The 22,831-nt window shown below is 56.2% G+C and overlaps 2 protein-coding genes across 14 annotated transcripts in view; one reads left to right on the forward strand and one right to left on the reverse strand.

Moving 5' to 3' along the window:
• Positions 1-8,341, forward strand: part of MRTFA (myocardin related transcription factor A) — a 193,120-nt gene extending 184,779 nt beyond the window's left edge. For 5 of the 10 annotated variants that reach the window (XM_070506829.1, XM_070506830.1, XM_070506831.1 and 2 more), the window contains 4 exons: positions 640-1,662; positions 2,636-2,788; positions 3,120-3,180; positions 6,823-8,341. In XM_070506829.1, the coding sequence (XP_070362930.1) occupies positions 640-1,662; positions 2,636-2,788; positions 3,120-3,180; positions 6,823-7,337 (1,752 nt within the window). In that variant the 3' untranslated portion in view covers positions 7,338-8,341. Of the gene's footprint in view, positions 1-639; positions 1,663-2,635; positions 2,798-3,119; positions 3,181-6,822 lie in introns of all 10 variants that reach the window. The other 5 variants (XM_070506827.1, XM_070506826.1, XM_014858967.3 and 2 more) reach the window with 1 other exon arrangement.
• A 181-nt stretch (positions 8,342-8,522) lies between these two features.
• Positions 8,523-22,831, reverse strand: part of SGSM3 (small G protein signaling modulator 3) — a 38,713-nt gene continuing 24,404 nt past the window's right edge. Inside the window, exons 2-22 of one of the 4 annotated variants that reach the window (XM_044779342.2) lie at positions 18,729-18,848; positions 18,122-18,207; positions 17,583-17,649; positions 15,387-15,533; positions 15,193-15,300; positions 14,437-14,580; positions 13,981-14,176; positions 13,462-13,607; positions 12,907-13,131; positions 12,497-12,551; positions 12,160-12,287; positions 11,853-12,008; positions 11,534-11,588; positions 11,298-11,347; positions 10,970-11,122; positions 10,752-10,822; positions 10,585-10,633; positions 10,423-10,508; positions 9,486-9,608; positions 9,307-9,367; positions 8,523-9,053 (exon numbers count right to left, since the gene is read on the reverse strand). In XM_044779342.2, the coding sequence (XP_044635277.2) occupies positions 8,973-9,053; positions 9,307-9,367; positions 9,486-9,608; positions 10,423-10,508; positions 10,585-10,633; positions 10,752-10,822; positions 10,970-11,122; positions 11,298-11,347; positions 11,534-11,588; positions 11,853-12,008; positions 12,160-12,287; positions 12,497-12,551; positions 12,907-13,131; positions 13,462-13,607; positions 13,981-14,176; positions 14,437-14,580; positions 15,193-15,300; positions 15,387-15,533; positions 17,583-17,615 (2,067 nt within the window). In that variant the 5' untranslated portion in view covers positions 17,616-17,649; positions 18,122-18,207; positions 18,729-18,848 and the 3' untranslated portion in view covers positions 8,523-8,972. Of the gene's footprint in view, positions 9,054-9,306; positions 9,368-9,485; positions 9,609-10,422; positions 10,509-10,584; positions 10,634-10,751; positions 10,823-10,969; positions 11,123-11,297; positions 11,348-11,533; positions 11,589-11,852; positions 12,009-12,159; positions 12,288-12,496; positions 12,552-12,906; positions 13,132-13,461; positions 13,608-13,980; positions 14,177-14,436; positions 14,581-15,192; positions 15,301-15,386; positions 15,596-17,582; positions 17,650-18,121; positions 18,208-18,728; positions 18,849-22,831 lie in introns of all 4 variants that reach the window. The other 3 variants (XM_014858970.3, XM_070506832.1, XM_044779338.2) reach the window with 3 other exon arrangements.

The following is a 22,831-nucleotide window of genomic DNA, read 5'->3' on the forward strand; positions in this document are numbered from 1 at the left end:
CCAGATCTGCTGTACAAGTGCTGTGTCTGCCAGGGAAGAGGGTGGGTCATGCCTGGGCCTGGCCTGTTTTCAGAAGGTGGAATGGGCCAAAATCTCCCTCCAGAGCTTGTCCTTTGAACCAGGCTAACTCCTCTTGAGAGATGACCATATCCCAGCACGTCAGTTCTTGTAGGGGCAGGTGGGCACGGGCTCGGAGTCCATCAGACCTGAAGTTAACTCCTAGCCCTGTCGCTCACTAGCTGTGGATCTTGAAGAAGTTAGTTTCCTTTTGTGAGCTCAGTTTTCTCATCTGCACAATCCAGTCAGTCCTAATAATTGAGCACCACACCCCATGCTGGGGCTGGGGACAGCTGAGGGCGTGTCGTGCCCAGACACGGGGTTAGGGGATGTTTTAACTAGGCCCTGGTGTGGTGAGGATGGGGAAAGGTTGGAGGCTGGGCCTGGGGGACATATACCTCCCCGTCCAGGGCTGTGGGAAGGTCAGGAGGTTGATATCTCTGAATTGGCTAGTGGGGCCCGGACGGAAGAGGCCTGACAAACAAAAAGCTCATCCCTCTCATCCTCCCCGATTGTCCTCCTGCCTGGACCCAGTCACCTTAGTTTGTCCCCCTGCTGCCCTGACTCTCGACCCCCCTGCAGGTAGCAGAGCTGAAGCAGGAGCTGAAGTTGCGCTCACTGCCTGTCTCAGGCACCAAGACAGACCTGATTGAGCGCCTGCGTGCCTACCAAGAACAAGCCAGCCCTGCCCCGGGAGCCCCCAAGGCTCCTGCCGCCCCTTCCATCCTGCCCAAGGCTGGCGAGGTGGTGGTAGCCTTCCCAGCCACCCGGCTAAGCACAGGGCCTGCCCTGGTGGCAGCAGGCCTGGCCCCAGCCGAAGTGGTGGTGGCCACGGTGACCAGCAATGGAGTGGTGAAATTTGGCAGCACGGGCTCCACACCCCCCGTGTCTCCCACCCCCTCAGAGCGCTCACTGCTCAGCACAGGCGACGAGAACTCCACTCCTGGGGACACCTTTGGTGAGATGGTGACATCGCCACTGACCCAGCTCACCCTGCAGACCTCACCACTGCAGATCCTTGTAAAGGAGGAGGGCACCCGGGCCGGGTCCTGCTGCCTAAGTCCTGGGGTGCGGGCAGAGCTGGAAGGACGTGATAAGGACCAGATGCTGCAGGAAAAGGACAAGCAGATCGAGGAGCTGACCCGCATGCTCCGGCAGAAGCAGCAGCTGGTGGAGTGGCTCAAGCTGCAGCTGGAGCAGGAGAAGCGGGCCCAGCAGCCTGCACCAGCCCCATCCCCCACCCCGGCCCTGGTCACTCTTGGCCCCCCAGTGAAGCAGGAGAACAGCTTCTCCAGCTGCCAGCTGAGCCGGCAGCCCCCGGGCCCTGCTCACTCCTTCAGCCCCAGCCTGGCAGCCTCCACTGCCCACCATGCAGACACTTGTGCCCTGGTGCCCCCGGCTGTGGTGGTGAAGCAGGAAGCCGTGCTACCCGAGCCTGAGCCGGCCCCCACCCCCCAGCTGCTTATGGGCCCACAGGGCCCCGGCCTCATCAAGGGGGTCACACCTCCCACCCTCATCACTGACTCCACAGGGACCCACCTTGTCCTCACCGTGACCAATAAGAATGCAGACAGCCCTGGCCTGGCCAGCGGGAGCCCCCAGCAGGTACCTGGGTGTGAGAGGGGCAGGGGCCACAGGAGGGTGTGGAGATACTTATAATGACAGCCCTGGTTACCACGTGTCCTCATGGCTGGGCAGGCTATGCTTGCTTCCTTTAGTCTTCCCTTCAGCCCTACAAAACGAGAGGTCACCATTTTCATGTCACCAAGGAGGGTACTGAGACTTGGGAAGCTTAAGGGGCCTGCTCAAGAACCCACAGCCATGAGGGTCTGGCCATTGATATCAGAACATTTGTGTACCTGGGTAGAGGGTTCCTGAGCAGCCCCCACCCAGGCCGGGCCCTTTCCTCCCTCTGCGCCATGGGGGTAGGACAGGGCCCAGGTAAGAATCAGGGGAGCCCCTGCCTGAGGGAGGCTGTGGGCCTGGCTCTCTTGCCCAGGAGCCAGCGGGGGCCACCAGGCTGAGCCTGGTTCTAGCTCCACTCTTCCCCCTCCCCTCAAAGAGGCCAGCTGTCCCCGACCAAGGTGTCATTGGCAACTGGCTCTCTGCTGCTGACACCCTCATAGCCCAGACCCTCCACCCAGCCTGGTCCAAGGGTGAGGCCGCTTCAGGCTTTGTGTGGCCTCAGCCCTGTGGAGCTTGGGGTGGAGGGGACAGTGACAGGAACCAGGCACTTTAGGAAGAGAGATGGACTCCTGAGCAGCCTCAGGCAGAAATGGAGGAGAGGGGGAGTCAGCCCAGGGCCCCTCCCTCGCCCTCACGTGGCTTGTACAAAACCCCAGGCAGCCAGTCACCCCATGCCTACCCTACTCTCTGCAGGGTCAGAGGTTAGGGTCTCCCCTGTCCTGTATCCCCAACTCCACTGGCTTCCATGAAAGCTTCTTGGAAGCCAGCATGGCTAGCAAAGTTGTTCTGGCCCAGAAGGTAGGTGCCTCCCCCTTTGCCCTCCCAGAGTGTACGGGGCCCTGGGTCGCTTCCCTGACCCCGCCCCTGGTTCTCTCACCGTTTTCCTGTCTAGCCCTTGTCCCAGCCTGGTTCTCCAGCCCCTGGCCCACCAGCCCAGATGGACCTGGAGCACCCAGCACAGCCCCTCTTTGGGACCCCCACTTCTTTGCTGAAGAAGGAGCCGCCTGGCTATGAGGAAGCCGTGAGCCAGCAGCCCAGACAGCAGGTGAAGAAGGTAGACTGGAGCCTGGCTGGGGTGGGGGCTGCCTAGGCTGCTGGTCTGGGCTCCCACAGGCCCCCAGGGTCCTGCTGGAGGGTGGGGGCGGGCAGGAACCAGTCTCATAGGTAAAGAGGCCTTGGGGGCGGGTCATTATGGGTCAGCGTGCCAGGGCCTGGCCCAGCAGAGTGAGTGTGGCTCTGGGAGCTTGAGCACAGGCCGGTGAGGTCTGCAGGTCTGGCTGCTAGCTCAAGGGCAGAAGGAAGGGTTTATGCCCTGAGCCAGGCTGGGGGCCTCCTGTTCTAGATTTTCAGCTTTTTTTCCTATTTTTGTCTCACAGGAGAATGGTTCCTCGAGCCAGCAAATGGATGACCTGTTTGACATTCTTATTCAGAGTGGAGGTAAAGCCCAGACCCCCGAGCTGCCACCCCACCTCCTCCTTTCTTCATAGGTTGTCTCCGGTCCCGGGCTGGTCGATGGATTGGTTTTTGTTTAGTTATTGAACACTTCATGGGTGTCAGGTCTTGTACTTTGCACATAGCAATGGCTGAGATGCATACGTCTCCAGGGCCTGGGCGAGAACACCCGTGGGGGCTGCAGCCCTCAACAAACAGTTGCTTTAGCCAGCGCCCACTGTGTGGGGCGCTCTGCCCGCAGCCTGGATGGAGCAGTGAGCAGGATAGAGACGTTCACCTTGTGGAGCTCACAGTCTAGCGTGGGGAGGTGAATGTAAGTAAAATAGGTAAATAAGAGGAAGTGCTGTGAAAAGCAGGGAAGGGTCTCAGATGCATGGGGGGTGGTCAGAGTCGGTCTCATTGAGCAGGTGCAGACTTAGCCATGGGCATCCCTGGGGGAGCACCCAGGGCGCCCAGGAGGGCAGGGCCGGGTGTGTTGGAGGAGTGGAGTGAGTGTAGGAAGGGAGCGGGTTGGGCGAGAAGTCAGAGGCTGCAGCAGACCCCAAGGCCTGTGCACGTGGGACGGAGGGGCCCTGAGTCTGGAAGCCCTCGCACAGCTTTGAGTGGAGGATCGGCCAGCTGGAAGGGTGGGAGCCGGGGGAAGCAACTGTAGTGATCCAGGCCAGAGGCCAGGGTGCCCGGACCTGGGAGGGAGCAGAGAATTGGAGAAGGGCTGGAGTCGGGTATATTTTGGAGAGAGCACGTTGTATTTCCTTATGGATTACGCATGTGATGAGAGGACCAGAGGGCAGCCAAGGGTGACACCAAGGGTCTCAGCCTGAGTTACCTGGATGCAGCATGAGGCCGAGGGAGCTCCAGTGGGGCATGTGGGGGGCACAGCAGGGCAGCCTCAGTCAGCCTGACCTATGTCCCAGGGCAGCCCGGGCAAGGTCAGTGCTGAAGGCAGGAATTAGGGAGTCGCTGGCATCTAAATTGGCACTGGGAGCCGTGATGTTGGGTGAGCAGAGAGGAAGACGAGGTGGAGGCAGGGGCACAAGCAGGTGAGGCTGAGCAGAGGGTGGGAGAGTGAAGTCCTGAAGCCAAGGGCTGCTGATGAGCGGTCAGGGAAGACAGGGACCAAGAACTGGCCATGGGCTTAGCATTGTGGTGGCCGTCGATGACCTCAGCCAGGGTGCCACAATGGGACTGTGGGCCTCTGCCTGCTGGAAGCCAGTTGAAGTGGGGCTGGGGTGAGGGAGGTGGCAAGTCTGGACAGCTCTCTGCAGAGGGCTCCCTGTGGAGGGGAGCAGGGAGCAGCATGTCATGGGAGGCCTGGGGGGAGGCCCTGCGTGTGAGGAGGGTGCAGGGTTGGGAGGGTCGGCTTCCGGTGGGGGCAGGCAGGGAGGCAGAGTGTGTGGAGGCTCCCTTCTGAGTGCTTTCATCCTGTCAGTGGGGAGAGGGTGAAATGAGATGGTACGGGTAAAGTGAGAGCTCAGCCATGGAACTGTACCCTTGAAAATGGTGAATTTTACCTCCATTTTTTAAAAAAAAGTTCAGTAGATGTTACTCTCGAGGTCATCACTTCTGATCTTAGGGAGGCTCCCTGGATTCCAGGGTCTACCATGGGGCTTCAGTGTGTTTCTCACAAGTGCAGGTGGACTGAGGCCGCTGGGCCGGGAGGTGCTCAGGAGCAGGTGGAGAGACTGGCCTGGAGCTCAGGAGAGAGACCTGGCTGAGAGTTCGGGAGCTCCCAGTGTCTAGACAGGAACTGACACTGGGAGGGAGGTGGCAACCCCGGAAGAGAGACTGTGCAAGCAGCTCTCGGAGAGGGAGCAGGCCTGGAGCTCTAGCACTGAAGAGATGGCAGAGAGGGGGAGCTGGGGGTGCTGCCTGCCCCCAGAAGGACACTGAGAAGTGGCCAGAGAGGTGGCAAGGATGCCAAGGGAAGGGGGCATCTGAACAGCATGGGTGGGGCCAACGGTGTCCCTGGTGGTGACAGTTGGGCAGGTTGGCGGGTCATGACGGGGAGGGAGCGGTTGTCTGGTGAGAGCAGCATGTCCAGCTGGGACAGAAGCAGAGCAGGAGGGACAGGACTTAGAGGGTCAGGAAGCAAGCCTGGCTTCTACATAATTTTTTTTCCTTGTGGTAAAATATACATAAAATTTGCCGTTCTAACCATTTTTCAATGTACAATTCAGTGGCATTACGTACATTCACAGTGTTGTGCAACCATCACCACTACCCATTTCTAGAACTTTTTCATCCTTCTATACTGACACTCGTTACCCATTACACACTAACTCTGTGCATTCCTCCCTTCCCCCTAGTGCCTGGTAACCTCTGTTCTGCTTTTTGTCTCTGAATGTGACTGTTCTAGGTGCCTCATATAAGTGGAATCATATAGTATTTGTCCTTTTGTTTCTGGCTTATTTCACTTAGCATGGTGCCCTCAAGGTTCATCCATGTTGTAGCATGTGTCACAGTTTCCTTCCTTTTTATGGCTGAGTAATGTTCCACTGTATGGATATGCAACATTGATCCATTCGTCCATGGATGGACACTTGGCTTGTTTCCACCTTTTGGCTGTCAGGAGTAAGGCTGTTATGAACACACATGTACAAGTATCTTTTTGATTCCATGCTTTTGCTTCTTTTGGGTATATACCCAGAATTGGAATTAATGGATCATATGGTAATTTTATATTTAACTTTTTGAGGAACATAAAACTGTTTTCCACACCAGCTGCTCCATTTTCATTCATACCAAGAAGGCACAAAGGTTCCGATTTCTCCCTGTCCTCACCAACACTTGTTCTTTTCAAATTTTTTTATAATAGCCATCCTGGTGGGTGTGACGTGGTATCTCATTGTGGTTTGATTTGCATTTCCCTGATGACTAATGATGTGGAGCATCTTTTCATGTGCTCATAGGCTATTTGTATATCTTCTAAGGGAAAAATGTCTGAGTCCTTTGCCCATTTTTCAGTTGGGTTTTGTTGTTGAGTTGTAGGAGTTCTTTATTCTGGATATGAATCACTTATCAGATACATGATTTGCAAATATTTTCTCCCATTCTGTGGGTGGTCTTTTTCACTCTCTTGATAATGTCCTTTGATGCACCAAAGTTTTAAATTTTTATGTAGTCCCATTTATCTATTTTTTCTTTTGTTGTGTGTGTTTTTGGTATCATAACCAGGAAATTATTACCAAATCCAATGCCATAAAAGATATTCTCCTGTTTTCTTCTTAGAGGTTTGTAGTTTTAGCTCCTAAAGTTAGATCCTTGATCCATTCTGAATTAATTTTTTTTTTAAAGGTTTTTTTTTTTTTTTTTTAAAGATTTTATTTTTTCCTTTTTCTCCCCAAAGCCCCCCGGTACATAGTTGTGTATTCTTCGTTGTGGGTTCTTCTAGTTGTGGCATGTGGGACGCTGCCTCAGCGTGGTCCGATGAGCAGTGCCATGTCCGCGCCCAGGATTCGAACTAACGAAACACTGGGCCTCCAGCAGCGGAGCGCGCAAACTCAACCACTCGGCCACGGGGCCAGCCCCCATTCTGAATTAATTTTTGTACATGGTGTAAGGTAGGGGCCAACTTCAGGTCCTGTTCAGGCCTAGTTTCTGACATCCATTCATTTTCTTGACTGGCAGAAATTTCAGCAGATTTCAAGGAGCCACCATCCCTGCCAGGGAAAGAGAAGCCCTCCTCGACAGCAGCATGCGCGTCACCCCTGGCCGCACAGTCTCCACCCTCCGCTGAGCTCCCCCAGGCTGCCCCGCCTCCATCAGCCTCCCCTGCCCTCCCTGGGCGCCTGGAGGACTTCCTGGAGAGCAGCACGGGGCTCCCCCTGCTGACCAGCGGGCATGAGGGGCCAGAGTCCCTCTCCCTCATTGATGACCTCCACAGCCAGATGCTGAGCAGCTCTGCCATCCTGGACCACCCCCCCTCCCCCATGGACACCTCGGAATTGCACTTTGCCCCTGAGCCCAACAGCGTGGGCCTGGACCTGGCTGATGGCCACCTGGACAGCATGGACTGGCTGGAGTTGTCGTCGGGTGGCCCCGTGCTCAGCCTGGCCCCGCTCAGCACCACAGCCCCCAGCCTCTTCTCCACAGACTTCCTCGATGGCCACGACCTGCAGCTGCACTGGGATTCCTGCTTGTAGCTCTCAGGCTGCAGAGCCGGGGGACGGGCAGGCCTGGAAGTTGGGGAGCCTCAGGAACTCTTCGGAGCTCGGCTCTCTGCTGCCTGCCCAGCCTCTGCGCGTGGTCATGAGTCCTGACAATCACGGGCCTTGCTTCCCCTCCCTGGGAGGCCGGAGCAGGGCGTCCCTACACCTGGCTCAGGCTCACTGAGGAGAGGAGTTGCCGAGCAGCAGCTCTGGGTCCCCTCCGGGGTCTGGGAGGCCCGCACAGACCAGGGGCAGTCTACCTGACCTCCTTGTGTGAGGTCAGAGGTGCAGTGTCTGGCTGCAGTTTGCTCAGGCAGGTGAGGCCCAGGGCTGAGGCGAGGGCGCGAATCTCCTTCCTTCTCTCCCCGCTTCCCTGCGAGGGAAGAAACTAGCTGGGCCTCCACCTCCCCGTTCCCCATGATGCCAACCCCCAGGCTCCCAGGTTCCCTGGGAGGGGCCCCTGCCATTTTAGTGTCTTGAGTAGCGTAACCCTTTAGTAGCTGGTGGAGACGTTTTCTGTACAGGTGTATATACCTCTATATTGTATATCGCCATACATATATATGCATATATTTTTGGGGTGGGAGGTGGGTGCAGCTCCCTCCCATCCTACTGTGCACATAGTGGGGCTGGACGCCGCTTACCCGGCCCCACCCATCACGTGTGTTTGACATGTAGACACCCCGCCACAGCCTGTACCCCACCTGTCCTGCTTCCTGCTCCTTATCAGTGCCACGAGGGCAGACGTGCTTCCTGGCCACCTGCCCACATTCCGTCCCACTGCCTCACTGCAGCCACCAAGGCCCTGGGACAGAAGGGATGTTGGCCCCGTGGTGGGGCAGAGGTGGCCCTCAAGCTGTGGCCTCCTCCTGCCTCGGGCCTGGCCTCCCTTCTGGCCTGTCACTCATAAAGGATTAGGGATGGCGTCACCAAAACCAGTGCTGGGAGCGAGGTGGGAAGCTGTGTGGACTTTTTAAAATAAAAAACAAAAACACCGACTCAGTAGTCCATCTTGTTCAACCCACTGAAGAGGCGGGTGGTACGGCTAGGGCCTGAGGCATTCTAGCATCTGGGGGGGTCACCTCCCCGGCCTGGATGTGCATTCTAGACCATTCCAGGAAGGGCAGAACCTTGGATAAACAGCTGTACAGCCCTGACTGGACAGAAAACAGAAGGTGCTTTCTCAAAGACACTATTTATTTACAAAGCAAAAAGGCCAAGGATCCTTTAGCCACCCCCATTCCTTTCCTGAGCAAAAACTGACAGAAAAGAGGTGGCTCCCACCTCGGGAGATTTCTGGTCAGTACCAACAGTGGAGTTGGGGTCCATGGCCTCCGTGAAGACCCTGGCTGCCCTCCCCCTGGGGCCAGGAGAGCAGGCTGAGCTGGGCCCTGCCCTCCAGCGACGCTCTGGGGCACCCAGGGCCATGTCCCCGGTCTCCCCCCATGGCGCCCGGCCAGAGCTGCAGTGTCTCCTTCACTTGACCCCAGAGCCTGGGCCGGACCTTGGCCACCTCGTCCAGAGACTGGCCAGGGCCATGCTGTTCTCCTGTTGCCTGAGGAAGGGGCCGCTCTGTAGCCGACGGGTTCGGGGAGGCCTCGGCATGACAGGACCGCCGGAGGAAGACCGTCAACCATCTATGTCCCAGCTGAAAAGGTGATGCTTCACCAGCATGTCCTGGACACCCTCCTTCAGGGGCTGCTTCTCCTCCTGCACAAAGGACAGGCCCTCACTGTCATGAGCACATGGCAGGGGTGCTGGGGCACAAAGCAAGGAAGCCCAAGGTGGCAGGGCCAGAATGGTTCTACAGGCGATGCCAGCACTCAGGGTCTCCATGGGACCCTGCCTCAGCCACCCAGGAAGTGTTTGGGGTGATCTGCCAGCAGAGACACCTGGCCTGCCCACCCCCCAGCCCCGAGGGGAAGGCACGCTGCCCAGCCAAGCACCACCCCCAACCACCCACCTCTCTCTTGGCAGGAAGTTCCCAGTCCTGGGAGAGGCTGAAGGCGAAGCAGCAGAGGACGCTGCAGGGGGAGGGGGGAGGCTGTCAGTCGCCCTCAGGAGGCTCTGTCCCGCCCCTCCCCCCGACCCAGGCCACAGGTCGGGGCTCCAGAAACCCAACACTGGTGACAGAGTCCTTACCGGAGCTCACATTTGATCTGGACCCAGCCGGGGCTGCGCAGGAAGGACCAGGGCTGGTACCACTTCTCCACCGTCGGCAGGCTGGAGCAGAGCACCTCCAGCCACAGGTGCAAGACCTGCTCGCTGGGGACAGGCGGGGAGGAACAGCCGTCCACGGGGTCGTCTGAGACGGTGGGTAGGCTCCGCCCTCCATGCTGGACTGGGCCCCTAGACTCCGGGGCTCCTCCAACCCCACCCCCACCCCTTTCCCTCCACTTGGCTGCCTCCTCAGGCAACCCCACCTCCTCCACTCAGCCAGCTCTCACAGAAGGGCCTTGCTCCTCTCCTCCACACTGGAAGACACACTCAGGGGCCCGCTGTCCCCATGGCTCCCACTCCCCTCAGTTCTGTCACAGCTCTTTCCTCGCTGTGTCTGAGACTCAGCCACTGCCTCCCTCTGCACACAGGGGCCTCAGCCCAGCCGGTCAGTCCAGGAGCGAAGTGCACACTTCCCAGCCTGGCAGGCCCCATGGCCACGTTCGAGCTAGTCTCAGGGACCTTTGCCCCTCTGCAAACCCTGCCTCTGCCAGGTGGCAGACCCAGAAGCATCACATGCACCCTGTCCCAGGCTGAGTCTCACCCATGCCTGAGTTGCCCTCAGGCAGGCCCCCTCCCTAGGGTGCGGTGGAGCCTCCTTCCTGGTGAGCCCCTTCAGCCGTCATCCTGCTGGTGTGTGTTCATGAAACTCCGGAGAGCCTTGGCCTGCCCGGAGCCGTGGCTGGTCCCACACTGGAGGAAGCCCTCGGGGAGCCGCCCTTGCTGCCTTCTCTGTCTATCGAGCTCCTGGGCCACGAAGGCCCGGCTCACAGGCACCCCGCGCTCCCCCAGGGCCGTAGCCTAGGCTGCCACTCGTCTGACTGTGGGCTGCTCTGGGCCCAGAGCGGGTGCAGACACTCACTTGAGCCCCACACAGATAAGGGAGCGGAGCTTGACATCCATTTGCGCGTGTGCAGCATCATGGGTCACATTGACGGACTGCACAGCCTGGGAGGGCACAGCTGTCACTCAGGTGCCCCCGGCTGCCAAACCAGGAGGCCTGCCCCACCCACTGCCCGCTTACCCGGTAGAGCAGCTCCTCCGGGGTCAAGACTTTGCCGTCTTCATCCAACCTGAGGGGAGACCAAAGCTGCCAGCGCTGCCCTGGTGTGCCAGGCTGGGCCGCTCCCTCCCTGCACCGGGGCTGCCAGGAGACCCCGCCAGGAGGACGCCAGGCTGGGGGCTGGTTACCTGTATGTCTTACACAGCACTAGGCGTGAATACACGGAGTCGAAGTCTCTTTCCACCTCCCGGCCGGCCGCCTGGGGGACAGGGGATGAGTGTCAGGGACAACAGGATAGGTACCAGGTCAAAGCCACAGGGTCCAACTCAGTGCACATCACCACTTGATGAACTCCTGTGCCAGCTCCGTAGGACCGTGGGGGACATGAGTCCAGCCACTGACCTACCTCCTCGATAAACAACCAGGGGTGGCAGGCACCCCCAAGGAGGGACGGCTTCTTCAGTCCATGTTCAAACAGGGCCTTGAGGGCTGGGCAGAGGGTCCCTCGAACAAGGTCAGTGACCGCCTCTGTCACAGCGTCGTCCCCGGCGACGGAGTACTGGTGGTGGGCAATGAGGTCTGAGAGGCAGCCAGCCCCCCCCTCCCCATCCACAGTCACTGCTGCAGCCAGCGCACGCTCGGGACCCAGGCCCTGGCTAGGAGGGTGCAGGCCTCGCCAGGTCTAGGCAGCAGCATCAGCTCCCAGGAACAGCCGGGCCGGCGCGCCCTCTTACCTCTTTGCTCCGTTCATCCAGGACTTCCACAAACTTGGCTGGAAACCAGCCTGCGGGAGAAGCAGGGCCCTGTGAGGAGTGGACAGCCTGGTGTCCTGATACTTCCCCCCACGGGGTTGAGGACACAGAGCAAGCCCATTCCTGCTGAGGGCGAGGAGATGGGGGTGGTAAAGGGTGCCCAGCTTCACTGTCCAGCCCGCCTCCCACCACAGCTCGAGACTAGAGGGAGGCCTCACCTCTCAGGCCATTCAGCTCCCCGACCCAGCAGTGCTCATCCTTCTGGGAAATGATCTGCAAGGAGGAAAAGTGCAGGAAGCAAAGCTCCGGTTGTCCAAGCCCAGTGCCTCACATGCCATCAGGTTTTGTCCCCAGCCAGGCCATCAGAAGCTTTCGGCAGGGAGGAGGTTCGGGGGAGGAACCCCCTCACAGCCTCAGGGCCAGCAGGGGCAGGCAAATGGCGCTGGCTCCCAGCTCCCAGGGCCCCCCTGCCGCTGAGCGCCCCCATCCTGGGCCCGAGCCGTGGTCTGCGGACGCCCCGAGCCTCGCCCCACGCACCGTGATGATGTCATTCTTGCGGAAGCCCAGCTCATCGTCATCGTGTCGCTCAAAGTCCAGCAGGGCCTTGGCCCGGCGCCGGTGGCTGCGTGAGCATGCCACGTAGTTCTCGTGGTCTCGCTGATGGCTCTCCATGCTGTAGTCGGGGGTCAGCTCCTGCCAGAGCAGCACAAAGGCCCACCGAGGGGGAAGCGCCTCAGCCCAAGGCCCCCGTCCTCGCCAGGGCCTTGGGACCTCAGGATAGGGCTGGGGAAGGAGAGCCCCCAAGTCGAGCCATCGCACATAGGCCTGGGAGCCCGTGACTCACCACACTACAGTTTTTGGGGTCTGTGCACTGGAAATGGCGTGCCACGCGCAGGATGGCTTCCCGGAGATCAGCCACCAGTTCCGTCTGCTTGATGTTCTTAGCCTTGAGCGCCTCCAGGTCGTCCTCCCCTGGGAAGCCCAGAAAGTTGTGGCAGCCATGGCCCCTGCCCACCCCCTTGCCAACTCTGAGGAAGCTCAGAGTCCACACCAGGTATGAGGACTGACAGGCCCTGGTCTCCACCCCCACACCGCCCCCAACTATGGCGTTGAGCATAGTGAGCCTGGACTCGGCTGGCGGGGAAGGAGCCGCTGAGCTCAGCCCAGTGCCCGGCTCTCACCAAAGAGCAGTGAGGTGATGCCAGACTTCCTCCGCTGGGTCCTGCGCCGAACAACCTGCAGGCAGGAAGAGGGGTCAGCGGCAGCCCAGGCACCCGGCCAAGCGGAGGAGGCAGCCAACGAAGCCCTCCCACGCGGAGGCCCGGTCCAGCCTCATGCTCAGGCAGCCGCATCTAAAACGGCCTCTGAGGGTCAGAAATGCACTGTCAGTTCAAAGCTGGGTCTGTCTTGCACTAAAACCAGGCTGGTCACAGCAAAGAGGCATGAAAGCCAAGGCAGCAGGTGCTGCCTGGGACAGGGGCAGCAGAGCGGGAAGGGCGGATGGGCTCCCTGTGGCCTCTTACTTGGGGCCTCCTCCAGGGAATCCGCCCCCTAGCTCTGGGTGAGGTGGGGCCTCCTCCCTCAGGCCCACCTGAGAGAGGCTGGTGGTGGCGCTGGTTCCCAGGAGTGGGCCCTGGTCTGCAATGAGGTAGGCCAGATGCTTGCGGCGCTGGGTCTCCACGGCCACATCGGTGAGGCAGCCAGCCAGCCGCATGGCTTCCCCCAGCAGCAGCTCTGCGTCCTGGATCTGTGATGGTATGTCTGAGAGCGTGTTGAAGATGGAGGCCGAGTTCTCGGACTGGATCAGCTCCTCCTCCTGGGCCATGCAAGAGAAGGAGTGAGGAGAGGGGGTGTTACTGCCAGGCGCCAGGCCCGTGAGCTGACCCCAATCACCATCAATCAGGCACTTGTGACTTCTCTGGATGATCAGGCTGAGCACAAGGAGTTGTGACCCCAGGAGACCCCCCCACCAGGGGCCTCTCAGGAAGGGCCAGTGGTCAGGCCACATGATGCTCAAGCCTGGACCCCACTGTTTCCCCCAGGGGAGGGGCACCAGGACAGCTGTGTGTGGCACACAGGGCTCCTATTCTTCAGCTGGGAAGCTGGGTGGTGTGGCCCTGGGGTGGACAGGGGGCTGCAGCAGCACCTTGAGGCGCAGCATGCCCAGAGTGGTCTGGAACAGCACCAGGGAGCCCTCGTAGAAGAACAGGTCCCAGAGGCGCAGCAGCAGCCTGATGTGCACGACGCTGGCGAAGGCCGTGAGGAACCAGTGCAATGTGATCAGGGACAGCTCTGTGGACACAGACCACAGCCCTGCGGCTGGGACCAGGGCTGGCTGGCATTGGACAGCTTGGAAAAGGGGTGTCCCCCAGGCACACGAGCTGAGGAAGAGGTGGAGGGTAGCTCCCCCAAAGCAGCAAGAGGCCTTGTGTGCTCCCAGGGGAGAGAGGAGACAGGGTGTCAGGGAATGTCCAAGCACAGGAGAGCAACGAAGACTGCGTGTGCCGGCTCCATGCTCGGCCATCGTCAGACGAGCTCCTTCTTCCTCCCAAGACAGCCAGAGCCCTGGCCTCTGCTGCTGCGTCTGCAGGCCTCCGATCTGCAGGATCTGTGCCCGTCTCAGGACCCCTTGACCCTAGAGAAGGGTCTGGATGCTGGCCCTTACCGATGTCATGCTCCTGGAGCAGCTTGTCCAAGCGAGGCAGGTACTGGACGATGAGGTGGCGCAGGACCCGCTGGTCTGTCTGGACACCCAGCAGGGTGGTGCTGAAGTAGGAGGCAGGGAGCAGGTCCTCGATGATGGCGCACATCATCCAGAAGGCATCCTCCTCCTCCAGGAACAGCAGGAGGCAGGCGGCCACCTGGCCAGGGCAGGGGGACAAAAGGCCTCGACCCAGGTCTCCATGAGAATTAGAAGAGGCACCCTCCTCTGGGGGTCCCATCATAGACCGCATGCCTTCCTCGGGGATGGAACCGCCATATTTGGCAGCCCCAGCCTCCTTCAGGACTCCTACCTCCTTCCCCACCTCTCGTCCTACTACCTGGATGGCGGGATCGTTCACCACTGGGAGCCTGGAGGACACCCTGGGGACACCCCCACCCCTTTCCAGGCGGTGCTCACCATGCCCGTGCCCTGGCAGTAGCCAATCTCTGGGTAGAGCCAGGCCAGTGCTCGGAGGACCCTGCGCAGGCGGGGCACCCCGATGCTGCTCACGTTGGCGAAGCAGGCGTTGCTGGGCATGGTGCGGAGCAGGTCCTTCTCAATCTGTCACAGCGCACCCACAGTGAGACCCTGTGAGACACAGCTGCAGGCCTGCGGGCCCACACCCTCCACACTGCTGACACCTGAGACCCCTGCGAGGGAGGCTGAGAGACCCCTTTGTGGGGCAAACCCCAGGCAGGCTTCTTACCCAGGAATGGGGATTCCTCATGCTCCGGGTCAAAGTGACCCTCCAGCCTTCAGGATTAGATTCCAGTTACCACGTAGCTGATCCCACCAGATTCACCACAGAACTTATAAAAATAAAGTTACAGGTCCCTGGGGCTCAAGCCAGAATGAGAATCTCTGAAGCGAGGCCTGGAAATCTGTATTTAAAATCTCCAGGTGGTCCTAATATGCACTCAAGTTAGGTGACCCTTTTGACAATTCTCTCTGCTGCCTACAGAGGACCCAGGAGGGAGCAAGCTTGTTCTGACAGTATGTTTGCGGGTGAAACGATTGCCCATGGCTGCCACACGGCTGCCATGCTCTCTCACGCCACCCCTGCCAAGGGCGGGTTCTGGTAACCCCAGGCAGCCCACTGCCGTCCTGTAGGTCCACACAGTTTCTGGGCAGAAAGCGCTTCCCGAAGGGCGCCCCGCACTGCCCTGGCCTCACCTGTTTGGCAGCAATGGTCTCGTCGTTGGAGCTGTTTTTCACAATCTCTCGGTAGGACAGCTCGGAACCCCTCTTCTTCTGCAGGGCCCCGGAGAGCCGCATCCACAACTGAGGGGGAGCCAGCATGAGCACTCAGTCTCTCAAGGCACATCTGAACCCTTTTGGCCCTCTGCGGGTCCCTCTGGCTACCTCACCTGGGGCCTCATGCTGTGTGGGATGCCAGCCAGCACCAGGGAGCGAAGCTTCTCAGAGCGGGGTAGGGAGACAGCAATCTTGTCCCAGGTGAGATCCCCCACGTCATGATTATGGGTGAACTCCAGGTGGGCCTGCCACCGCAGCCTCTGTGGAGGGTCCTCCATCAGAGACACACCTGGCAGCTTGCTGGAACTGGGGTCAGCACCATCTGCCAGGAGAGAGTGAGCCCAGGGCCGCAGGGGTGAGCACAGCAGGAAGGAAACGACTCCTCACTGCACGTTCTCCCAAGCAGAGGGCCCTGGGCTTCAGCTCCAGCGTCCAGATCTCGCGACCAAAACCCAGAGCCGCATTTCCAACAGCTTCTGTGGCTCCAGCTGCACGTTCCACAGGCATCCCAACCAGCAAACCCGAGCTCTTCACTTTCTCCCCCAAACCTGCCCCTGCCGCAGTCTCCCAGATCCATCGACCCCCCTCCACGCTCCAGATGCTCAGGCACCTTCAGCTCCTCCCCCACTGAGACCCCATGTCCAACCCATCAGCAAATGCCGCAGGCTTTGCCTTCAGAGCACAGGCAGAATCCCGCCACTCGTACTACCTCGGACAGTGCCCTAGTCGGAGCCATCATCCTTCGTCTGGATCACCCCCACAGCCTTCTCCCTGGCCCATTTCCACCCCTGCCTCCCAAAGGCTATTCTCCACACAGCAGTCAGGGTGGCCCTTCCCAGACAGTCAGATCATGTCACTCTGCTGGGAGCCCTCTAGTCCCACCTGCCCACCTCAGGTGCAAAGCCAAAGGCCTTACAGGGCTCGGTGCCCCGCCTCCTCGTGGCCCACCCCCTCCTTGTCCTCATCTCCTACTATGCCACTCTGGCTTCCTCCACTCTGCTATTTCCCACCAGACCCACCCCCACTCAGGCCTCCGCACTTATTATTCCCCTTCCTTGGCTCCCCTCACTGCTTCACTTCCTCCTAGTTTCTGTTCAAATGTCTCCCCCTAGAAGCTTCCTTCACCACCTTATGTACAATCCACCACCCTCTTCGCTAGTCCCTGAATTTCTCCACAGCTCCTCTTGCCCCCAGCACTTATTTGTTTGGCCCTTTGGTTTTGTTCCAGGCACTGGGAGGCAGCAGTGGAGAGCACACAACCCACAGTCGGCCTCCTGAAATGCTTGCGCGAATGCCAACAAGGCTCTTGCAGCCACCGGGCAAGCAAGGTGCTATTGGCCCCACAGCCAGCCTCGTCCCTACTCATCCTAAAGCCACGCCCTCAGCCTCAGCTTTCTAAAGCTTCTCCTTTCCTGAATTTACATACAGTAAAATGCACAAATTTTAAGTGTACACTTCAGTGAGCATCAATACACCAACGTCTAAACGTCATTCCCATCAAGACAGAGAGTACTTCCATCATGCTAGAAAGCTCCCAGCATTCCTCTCAGGCCCAGCTTTTAACTTCCAAATATCTGTCTGCAAACTAGAGAACAAGGGAAACTTTTGTCAGAACTGGAAACACAAGTGATCCGAGGACAACTGGTTTCAGCCAATTAAAATCTCCCAGTCACAGTCAGATGCTGGGACAGGCACCCTGGGTTCTGGCAGATGGCTTTCCCATCTCGGGAACCAACAGGTGTATGTATAGTAGAAAACAATGGAAATGGCCTAGAGGCCCGCTTATAGAATGGCTATAAAAAGATTTTGATAAACCCATTAGAGTGGGATATCATGCAGCCACTGAAAAATAGGCTTTTAAAGAGTTCTTAACTGACAGAAAAAATGCTCGTGGTATAATGTTAAGAGATCTAAGAGCAATATGAAAACGTGTATATGAGATAGTCTTAGTTATGAAAGCACATACCGATACAAAGCCAGGAAAGGAATACACAAAAACGTCAGCAGTTATCTTCAGGTTGTGGCATTACGGGTTAATTTGTTTTAATCTTTACATTTTTCTGTATTTTTCTACTTCTCTTTAATGAATATTATTGCTTTTATTATCACATGAAGATCAATAAAATTAATCTAAAAAACACCAGAGGTCACCATCTACTTATAACAGCAGCACCCTCAGATGCAGCTCTGTGGGTCTTGGGGCGGGGAAACATCCGGAGCCCAGAGGCCACAGCTGCTCGATGAGTGTCAGTGGAGCTCTGTCCTCCCCAGAGGACAGAGGACACCAGCAAGATTACACAAAATATTACCTTCCTTGTCCACACGGAAGCCAAACTCATCATAATAGAACTCTGGTTGCTCCTCTGACTCTTCCTTCTAGAACCAGGATGGGGAAGAGTCAGTCAGGTGGCCCTGTCTGGGACTACAGGTTCTGGGATCACAGCCACCCGCGTTGCTGCCTGCTGAAATTCCACCCAGCCTTCAAGACTCAGATCAGAGGCCACCGTTCCCTGAAGCCTCTGTGGTCATCACTCAGCTGCAGGGGGCCACTACCTTCTGGAATTCTCCCAGCATTTTCCCTGTTCTTCATGGAGGTCAAAGACGGTAAGATCAAGGTAAGAGAACTGTTTTATGCATTTCTGTGTCTCCATAATACTAAGCACATAGTGCCATAATACTTTAACCTAATGACTTATTCACAGAGAAGGCGGAGCTAAGCTGCCATCTCTGAGGGTGGCCTCTGACCCTATGTGACTATGGTGGAGTGGCCACCTATGCCCTAGAACCTGTAGTGTGGGTCCCCTTCGGCACCACAGCTTGGGAGCAGAGTGCTGGTAAATTGCTGTACCTGCGTGTACTTGGCCAGGATCTCCTGAGGCCACATGCTTGGAGTTAGGGCTGAGAAGGGGCCACTGGCAGAAGGCACATGGCTTCCTAAAATCAACGAGGACCAGGAATAGGAGATGACGAAAATGCAGAGTGTTCAGGGGGAAAATTCAAGTCAGGACATTCCCCTGCCACCCCAAGGCACCAGCAGTGAAGGGACTGCCCGTCTCAAGCGGAATGGGTGAGGGAGGGGAAGAAACCTAGAGATGTGCAACTTTCCAGAGGAGGAAAAGAAAAACAGGAGCATGTCAGAAAACATAACCAAATCTCATCTCTTTGCCTCCTCCTCCACCTAAGAATGAGGATTTGTAGGCCGGAAGGAGGGTGGAGGACAGAGACTCGGGCAAACGGGAGAGCTGAGCTCAGAAGAGATTGCAGCGACTCTCCCGACGCCCCATCAGAAGTCTTGCTCCTTTTTACCCCTCTTACCTGGATGGTCTTAGTGAGCCTCAAAGGTATATGAAAAACAAACAAGCCCACTTCCATCCCACGGGTGGGTCCTCCTGGGCAAGATGCCCCTGCTCTCTGGGGGCCTCTCACCCCATTTCCAGCCCAGGCCCTCCTCCCACCTGACATTGTGCAGAGAGGCGAGGCGAGTCTTCTGCAGATCCAGACTCAGAAGTTTTCCTCTCCTAATATCTCACAGCTGGAAGGCTCCTCAGGCTTCATCTGATAAAGAAACAGCAGCCCTGGTAGGAGAGCAAAGGGGAAAGTCATTCTAAAGCGGCTCCTCTCCTGTGATCCTTTCCACCCACCACTCTGGTTTTGCCGGCCCAGAAGCAGAGGGGAGGGAAGTCCTGGCCACTGTTCAACAAGGGAAGGAAAAGTCAGACTTAAAAAGCCTCCTATTCTGAAGAGTTCATCTGAGAGAGGATACACTTTGAAGAAGCTACAATACTAACGTTCTTAACAGCTCTGTCAGCCAAGGGGGGTGTCCACTCAGCCCCCACATTATCCAGGAAGGAGAAAACCATACGTACAGACTTCCCGATGCGCTATGCTCAGGCAAATGTTCCTTAAAAAAGAAAACAAAAACCAGCCACTACCAAAACCTCCATGACTGGGTTCCCCTGAGACGGAATCTCCGAGGATCATTTGCATGGAATTCAGCCGAGCTGCTGAGTCAATGACTCCACTCACCCCGACACTGACATTTTCCACCTCGTCCAACAGTCTGCTCTTCAACGTTTTCCACTAGCCCTACGGCTGGGAAACTAGGAAATGGCAATATATCTCTCCTGTCGCTGTTGAAACCCCTGCCTCTCTCTCTTTTTTGTCCTCTTAAAAAATAAGCACTCAACATAAAAGGACAAATAGCCCAATTCAAAAATGGGCAAAAGATCTGAATATACATTTCTCCAAAAAAGAGATGCAAATGGCCAATGAGCAGGTAAAAAAATGCTTGACATCATTAGTTACCAGGAAAATATGAATCAAAACCACAATGAGATACCACTTCACACCCACTAGGATGGCTATCATTGAAAAGGCAGACAATCATAAGTGTTGGCGAGGATGTGGAGAAATTGCATCCTCATCCATTGCTGGTGGGAATGTAAAAAGGAGCAGCTGCTGTGGAAAACAGTTTGGCAGTTCCTCAAAGAGATAAACACAGAATTACAGGACCCAACAATCCCACTCCTAGTTATTCACCCAAGAGAAATGAAAGCATGTATCCACACAAACACTTGCATATGGATATTCATGGGAGCATTATTCATTACAGCCAAAAAAGTAGAAACAACCCAAATGTCCAACAACCGATGAATGGATATACAAAATGTATGGAATATCTATACAATGAAATTTATTCAACTGTGAGAAGGAAGGAAGAACCAACAAGGCTATAACATAGATGAATCTTGAAAACATCATGCTAAGTGAAAGAAGCGTCACAAGAGGATGAATATTGTGTGCTTCTACTCAAATGAAACGTCCAGGAGAGGCAAATCCTTAGAGACAGGAAGTAGATTGGTGACTGCCAAGGGACGGGGAGAGGGGAATGCAGAGGAATTGTTAACGGGGTTTCTATTTGGAGAGATGAAAAATGTTCTGGAAGTGGATAGTGGTGACAGCTGCACAACAGTACGAAATACTAAAACCACCGTACTGTGTACACTTTAAAAATGGTGACTTTTATAGTATGTGAATTATATCTCAATTAAAAAAACAAATGCCATCATCTGGGGTGTCAGCACAAGTGGCTCCTCTGGCTTTCTAACTCTCTCTTTCTAACCTGCCCTATTAGAACCAGAAAGAGTCTATTATCACCCGCTTGAGCTTCAACAGAAATGCAGTTTTAGAGTAGTTTTCTCAGTCTTTTTCCTGAATAGCCTCTTACTTATAACTGTGAATGAAAAGCTTTGACTCCAGAAATAAATGTGAAGTAACAGTAAGGAGATATGGTTCAATATTTTAGGACAAGTTGTCTTTTCCTTGAAATCACATTTACCTAGAAGAAAAACCTCCTTTTGCCATTTTTCTGGTGACGAGAGCTTGGAAGTGACAGTTGTTACTCTGGTCCACAGCAGCCCCAGTCTTCTCCAGGCTATCTGCCACAGAACTCTGGTGTTGGGGATTCTGGGTAAGCCAGAAGGGTCAGGTAAGAAAATGAAACCAAAAAGGAGGGAGGCTGGCCCAGTGGCATAGTGGTTAAGTTTGTGTGCTCTGCTTCGGCAGCCTGAGGTTCATAGGTTTGGATCCCGGGCACGGACCTACACCACTTGTCAGGTGCCATGCTGTGGCAGCATCCCACATACAAAATAGAGGAAGACCGGCACAGATGTTAGCTCAGCGACAATCTTCCTCTCTCTCTCTCACACACACACACGCACACACAAAGGAACAGAGGTACAGAAAACCCATGTATATTAAGGGAAAGGTAGGCGATATTATAAATATATATATATAAAAAAGAAGAAGAAGAAACCCAAAAGGAAAGTCACAACCGCTTCAAGGGAGCTGTGAGGAAACATCACCCTGTGGGCCCTTAACTCGAGCGTCTGTTGAAAACGGGCACAGGAAAAAAAATCCCAGTTCTCTTTAAAGACATATTTGCAAATTTGGGGGCAAAAGAGCTCCTAAGGGCAGCTCAGCTGGGTCACCAACCTCGACTCCTACCCCCAGACACCCTGACCATGCGAAGTCGGGGCGAAATGCCCCTGGTGGAGGCTTTGGTGCCCACCTGGGAGAGCCCCTCCCTCCTGCTTCCAAGCCCTGCTGAGAGCCAGACGGAGAAGCCGCCTTCCCGACTGGCTCAGGCAGCCGAGGCTCATCTGTGCTGCAGGAGGACCACCGTGAAAGCATCCTGTCTCCCTTCAGTGTAACAGATACGTGGGGCCTGGTCTGAATCAGAATTCGGCGCTGGATGGAGCACTACATATTTTTACCTAAAAGGGACTAGCAGTTTTAAGAATCACGTCGTCATTCAATCCTCATGACACCTTTTGAAGTAGATCTCTCTATTCTCTATATACGAGAAAGTAAGCCTCGAAAAGACCTGGACCTGCACAGTTTTCCAAATAGGCTCCAGCAACGGTGCCTCCTGCAACACACGCTGCCCGCCACCCACCCTGTGAGACGACATCACAGCCACCAGCCAGGTAGCCCTGGGAGAATAACCTGTGCTCGGTTATGCCACCCATGGGCCTGGAGCCCCGGGAGGGCGTTTGCGCCATGGTGCTAGTCGAGGAGGGGGCGGCTTCAGAGCTCATTGCCTGCCCCGCCTTAGTGCAGAGGCTGGACAGCACTGCGGTTAAAGTGAAGACGTCTCCAGTCAGATGGAGGTGGATTCCAACCCCAGCTCTGTTGCTCCTCACTTGTTATAACCTCAGGCAAGTTCACTTCACCTTTGTTTTTTTTGAGGAAGATTAGCCCTGAGCTAACTACTGCCAATCCTCCTCTTTTTTTTGCTGAGGAAGACTGGCCCTGAGTTCACATCCGTGCCCATCTTCCTCTACTTTATATGTGGGACGCCTACCACAGCATGGCTTGCCAAGTGGTGCCATGTCCGCACCCAGGATCCAAACTGGCAAACCCCAGGCTGCTGAGAAGCAGAATGTGTGCACTTAACCGCTATGCCACCGGGCTGGCCCCTCACTTCACCTCTTTGAATCTGTTTTCTTATCCATAAAGTGGAATAAAAATATCTATGTCTTACGGTGGCTATGAGGATTAAGTGAGAATGCAAATAAGGCCCTTAGCACACCGTCTGACACACAACAAGTACTCAGGAAGCACAAGGCAATTAGTAGTAGTCCTCATAATTTCTAGAAATTTATTGTTAATGTCTGGGCCCTCTACACTGAGGTTTACTAAAAGCCATGTGATACCACTGATGTCCCTCCATTACAACCTATACAAATGGTAATTTCCTATGTTTCAACATAATTTAAGCCAGTTGAGATCGTGAGAAAGACTCCTCCTCACTGAGGCCCCAGAGGTAGTGATCTTGTTGTTTCTTCTGGAAGGGCAGAGAAAGTGTGAAGGAAGCAGGTGTTGCTTGTGGTAAAGGAAATGAGCTGTCTCTGGCTGTGGAGGACTGAGGGGGCTGGGAAGAAAATTCTCAATAAGCGGATCCCCCTCCTGACCTTAGCCTGCCTCCCACTCATTCACTCACTCAACAAACAGCTATAGAGCGGTGCCTTGAGCCAGGCGTGGTTCTAAGGGCTGA

The sequence above is a fragment of the Equus asinus genome, chromosome 4 (genome assembly GCF_041296235.1).
Source record: "Equus asinus isolate D_3611 breed Donkey chromosome 4, EquAss-T2T_v2, whole genome shotgun sequence".
Taxonomy (NCBI): Eukaryota; Metazoa; Chordata; class Mammalia; order Perissodactyla; family Equidae; genus Equus; species Equus asinus.